Source organism: Arachis ipaensis, chromosome B03 (genome assembly GCF_000816755.2).
Source record: "Arachis ipaensis cultivar K30076 chromosome B03, Araip1.1, whole genome shotgun sequence".
NCBI classification, from domain to species: Eukaryota; Viridiplantae; Streptophyta; class Magnoliopsida; order Fabales; family Fabaceae; genus Arachis; species Arachis ipaensis.
The window spans coordinates 93,345,853-93,350,758 of NC_029787.2; the positions used below are offsets into that span (position 1 = coordinate 93,345,853).

A 4,906-nucleotide genomic window follows, 5' to 3' on the forward strand; every position below is an offset into this window, starting at 1 on the left:
AAAAATGTGATAAATATTAATAAAATTATGCATTTACCTTTTATTATTAATAAATTATAATTTACATATAATATAGATAAAAATATTAATATAATTTTATATCATTATAATTTTTTTGAGTAATGCTACGTGTATATCAAAATCAGCCATCAAAGTCAGCTACCAGTATAAGATACATGTTGAAATATAAATACATATTGAAAATAAATTAAACCACACATGTATTTATACATAAATATATTGGTGTCAAATTTTAATAATTGATTTTAACATACAAATAACATTTTTTATTTTTTTTATCCAAACAATATTTTTTATTTTTTTATTTATTTATTTTTTTTTTTTTGAAAAGAATGAAAAATCCCTTAAAAAAATATTTGTTGAGTTATAACTCCTTATATACTATGTACTCCTTATGTACTCCCACTATATAAAAAAATACAAATAAAAAAATAATCTTTCGATATCCAAACAAAGCCTTAAGGTCACTCGCTCACTCCACTCGAATAACAGAAACTAAACAAGTGTAGCCAGGAAATGAAATAATCTCGCGGAAAAGAAGCTGTATAATGATGTGAGAGATTATTGACCACTGGAAAGCGTATCTCACGTAATAAGGAATAAGCAATCTTACAAGTGAGATCAGATTCACATCACATCACATCACACTACACCACAAGAGGCACAACACCCAAGGAAGAGCACTCTTGCATTGAGTGATCAAGAATTGACAGGGATGGAAGGCATGAGATATGTCGTGGAGGTTGAGAAAGCGAGGGAAGCAACACAAGGTAAACCATCAATGGGTCCCGTTTACCGGGGCAAGTATCCGAATGATTCCACTACTCCTCCCATCGACGTTCTCAATAGCTGTTGGGACATTTTCCGGTATCTTTCTTCTCCATGCCTGCATGCAACTATGTCCAATACGCTCTATTGTCCCGCTTGATTTTGCTAGATCCATGCATTGCTTTTTATACATTTTTAACCATTCAGAGAGAGTAGAGTTTATATGATCATTTCAATCTTCCTATATATGCCTTTCGCATAATATCAAGGAAAAAAAACAATAAATTTGTTATTATGTATAGATGTTTTGATAAATATTTTTGTAATCGATTATTGATTTTGAATTATAAAAGAGCAAACCACTATAATGACAAACACGTGCCTGCATCATATAGAAGTCATATTTCACTATAAACAGTTGAAATGATCAAATTTTACATTTGTTTGAAGGTGTTAATTAAGGCAAGCAAGTCCTAGTTACTCTTTTAGTTGTGTGTGCTTCTAAATTACTTTATGTGAGGTGTTATGGTTTTCATAATTCATTCAACAATACTATCAAGTTGTATTAATAAAACAGTGATAGTTATTTTTTTCTGAGTGTTTATGTTTTTTCTTACAGATCGGCTTATGAGAAGTATCCAACAAATACAATGCTTGGTACCCGGGAAATTGAGAATGCAAAAGTAAATTCTCTGTTGTTCTCTGTTGAATTCGTCTTGCGCGAAATTTCCTGATGCTATTGTGTTGTGAATTTTGTGTCACTATTTATAGGCTGGCAGGTACAAGTGGCAAACTTACAAAGAAGTGTATGAAGTGATACAGAAAGTTGGAAGCTCTATCCGCAGTTGTGGTTATGGGCAAGTAAGTCACCTATGCCTATTTACCACAAAAGGAAACCTTTTTTTCCACTTGTTTTGATCAATGCTCTTGTATGGTACTTCTTCTTTGATGCTGCTGCTATCTTTTCATGAAGAGCTTAGAAATGATCATTTAGTTATTTTATTTTTCTTAGGGAAGAATCATCTCTTGGAGTTTGAGATTAATCAATATGATGCCAATTTTCAGGGAGTGAAATGCGGTATCTATGGTGCCAATTGCCCTGGGTGGATAATAAGCATGGAGGTTCATTTTCATTTCTTCGCTTTCACATTTTGTTTCGTCATCCTCTCAATGTTTCTTGTTGACTAAGTGCAACATAACTACAGGCCTGTAATGCTCATGGACTTTATTGTGTTCCTTTGTATGATACATTAGGTGAGTCCTTAACTTCTTTAGCATGACTAACCATTTAAAAGATCCTTTTAAGTTTGAATTCATTGTCCCAAGTTTAAAGAATACAGAATCTCGTTGATAATAGATATAGTATATCAGAAGCCTTAGTGTTTATAACTTTTGTTCCTAGGTTCTTTTCATACCAAGAATATCTTCTGTATTAGTATTTTAATCTTTATTTTTCAATGTTTGACTTTTATTAGCATTCATATGTATGTGTATGCTCAGGTGCTGGAGCAGTGGAGTTTATTATATGCCATGCAGAAATCTCAATTGCTTTTGTAGAAGAAAAGAAGATATCTGAGGTTCTTCTACTAAAATTATTTGTTACATCTTATCTTCTTACAAAGCATGATTTTTTGTTAACTGTGATCAATCCTTTTGATATATTTATTTCTGAAACTTCTCAGCTATTGAAGACATTTCCAAATGCATCAAAGTTTCTCAAGAGTAAGTTTTCACTTATTCTCTACACAGGTTTCCTAAAATGTCTCTGTATTATAAAGAAGCAATCACATTTATTTCTTTTTTGTAGCACTTGTGAGCTTTGGAAAGTTTACTCCAGTACAAAAGCAACAAGTTGAAAATTTGGGGGTGAAAAGCTATTCATGGGATGAATTTTTACAAGTGGTGGGTCATCCATGTCACACATTATTACTCATTTTCTACCATTAATTGTCAAGTTAAATCAAAGTTCATTCTTTTACTATTATTGTCATGCGCACTTTACTATCATACTAAAAAATTGTTGTATCGGCATTTGTACTAAATTATTAGTAAAAGCAGATTTTTCAGTAGGAATAACAAAATAACGGTGTTTCTTACACATGGAAACTTCAACTAAAATGTAGGACTTTTTTTTGAATTTATTTTTCTAGCACTTATAAATATTCACTCATATTCTTTCCTCTCACTTCTTAGTATTTGATCACCATTAGTTTATTTTTGTGGATATTTTGTGTTCTTGAATGCCTAATTGGTGTTTTTGATCGCTGTGGCAGGGTGAAAATCAGAATTTTGATCTTCCTGTGATAAAAAAGAGTGACATCTGTACAATAATGTATACAAGTGGAACAACTGGTGACCCTAAGGGAGTCCTGTTATCCAATGAGTCCGTACTTACTGCGGTATCTGCGATACTGCAATTTCTAAGTAGTTGCAAACACTCTGTAAGTAAATAAGTAATCGCTACTCAGTACAAAACATATAGTGGACTCCTATATGCAAAGTAATTGATTTTCATTAAGTTATGCATACCATTTTATAAAAATAAAAAATAAAAAAATTTAATGTTCTATATAATCAATATTTCGCTATCTTTGATTGTCTTATTCTCCTCCTTTTCTTGGTTTGCAGTTGCGGAACAAAGAAGTGTATATATCATATCTTCCCCTTGCTCATATCTTTGATAGGGTCATTGAGGAGGCAATGATATATGTTGGTGCCTCAATAGGATTCTGGCGTGGGGTGAGTACGCGTGCTAAATCTTTTATTACTAAAGGCATGGTTTGATTTTTTGGGGACAATGTGGGACATAACAGAAACACAACTTTCTGTGTTATTTCTGTATTTTATTTTCTCTTTTATTCTGCACTATAAACACAACCTAAAAGAGAAGGTTGATGTAATTATTAAAGTTTGGATTTGGTTTATCCCCAAAGACTAATTAAACTTTTGATGTTATTATTTTGTTGGGACATAAAGGATGCCAGATTGTTACTTGAAGACGTTGCGGAGCTAAGACCAACTATTTTCTGTGCTGTTCCACGTGTGCTTGATAGAGTGTACACAGGTATCTTATCAACATCATATGTTGCTGATGATCCAATTATAATTTTAGTAACGTTAAAGTAGTGTGCTATTTTCTATTTTTCTGACTGAATAAAGTACCATCAACCATGAAAGACAGACCTCACCCCAATCCCTAAGTGATATACAGGCTTGCAAAATAAGATTTCTGCCGGGGGGTTTGTGAAGCAGACAATGTTCAATTTTGCTTACTCATAGTAAGTACTTTGTTCTTGAATGTTATATTGTGATACTTGAATGTATGCAAATCATGACTTTATACATTTGAGTGCAGCAAGTTGAATAATCTAATGAACGGAGTAGGCGTTGAGGACGCAGCTCCATTGTTTGACAGCCTTGTATTTAGCAAGGTGCCATTATTTTATAGGCCTTATTTCACCAAACCCTTGCCATTAAACAGCAAATATACTCATAATCTTTTTTCTTCAGATAAAACAAAGCTTAGGGGGTAGAGTACGAATTCTTTTGTCTGGAGGAGCACCACTAGCTAAACATGTGGAACTTTTTTTGCGGGTTGTGACTTGTTCTCTTGTCATACAAGGATATGGTATACTTGATTTACTTAATAATACCCCTTTCTTACAGATTGAGACTTGACAATTTCACTTTTTGTTATATATGGGACCCTTTCACTTATTTGATTTGTAAAAATTGAAATAGGATTGACTGAAACGGGTGCGGCATCATTTGCCCAGCTATTAAACAACTTCGACATGCTTGGTACAGTGGGGGTTCCATTACCATATGTGGATGCATGCTTGGAATCTGTTCCTGACATGGGATATGATGCCCTTGCAAGCACACCAAGGGGAGAGGTATGTATAAGGGGTGGTACTTTGTGTTCAGGGTATCACAAAAGGGAAGATCTCACCAACGAGGCTATAATAGATGGATGGTTCCATACAGGTTCGTTCTTTCCATTTCATTTATTTGATTCATTGATTGCATTGCTGCATGCATGGTCACGCTTTTATTCGATCTATTAAACAGGGGATATTGGAGAGTGGCAACCAAATGGAAACTTGAAAATTATTGA

At 33.3% G+C, this 4,906-nt stretch overlaps 1 protein-coding gene across 9 annotated transcripts in view; it reads left to right on the top strand.

Moving 5' to 3' along the window:
- LOC107630708 (long chain acyl-CoA synthetase 4-like) overlaps nucleotides 544-4,906 on the top strand; it is a 9,021-nt gene continuing 4,658 nt past the window's right edge. The window contains exons 1-16 of one of the 9 annotated variants that reach the window (XM_021119076.1): nucleotides 544-888; nucleotides 1,409-1,472; nucleotides 1,561-1,654; nucleotides 1,859-1,911; nucleotides 1,995-2,043; nucleotides 2,290-2,366; nucleotides 2,472-2,511; nucleotides 2,597-2,691; nucleotides 3,063-3,230; nucleotides 3,418-3,528; nucleotides 3,766-3,853; nucleotides 4,001-4,067; nucleotides 4,145-4,220; nucleotides 4,300-4,417; nucleotides 4,531-4,776; nucleotides 4,861-4,906. In XM_021119076.1, the coding sequence (XP_020974735.1) occupies nucleotides 737-888; nucleotides 1,409-1,472; nucleotides 1,561-1,654; nucleotides 1,859-1,911; nucleotides 1,995-2,043; nucleotides 2,290-2,366; nucleotides 2,472-2,511; nucleotides 2,597-2,691; nucleotides 3,063-3,230; nucleotides 3,418-3,528; nucleotides 3,766-3,853; nucleotides 4,001-4,067; nucleotides 4,145-4,220; nucleotides 4,300-4,417; nucleotides 4,531-4,776; nucleotides 4,861-4,906 (1,544 nt within the window). In that variant the 5' untranslated portion in view covers nucleotides 544-736. Of the gene's footprint in view, nucleotides 889-1,408; nucleotides 1,473-1,521; nucleotides 1,655-1,801; nucleotides 1,912-1,994; nucleotides 2,044-2,289; nucleotides 2,367-2,471; nucleotides 2,512-2,596; nucleotides 2,692-3,062; nucleotides 3,231-3,417; nucleotides 3,529-3,765; nucleotides 3,854-4,000; nucleotides 4,068-4,144; nucleotides 4,221-4,299; nucleotides 4,418-4,530; nucleotides 4,777-4,860 lie in introns of those variants that run through there. The other 8 variants (XM_021119075.1, XM_021119082.1, XM_021119080.1 and 5 more) reach the window with 8 other exon arrangements.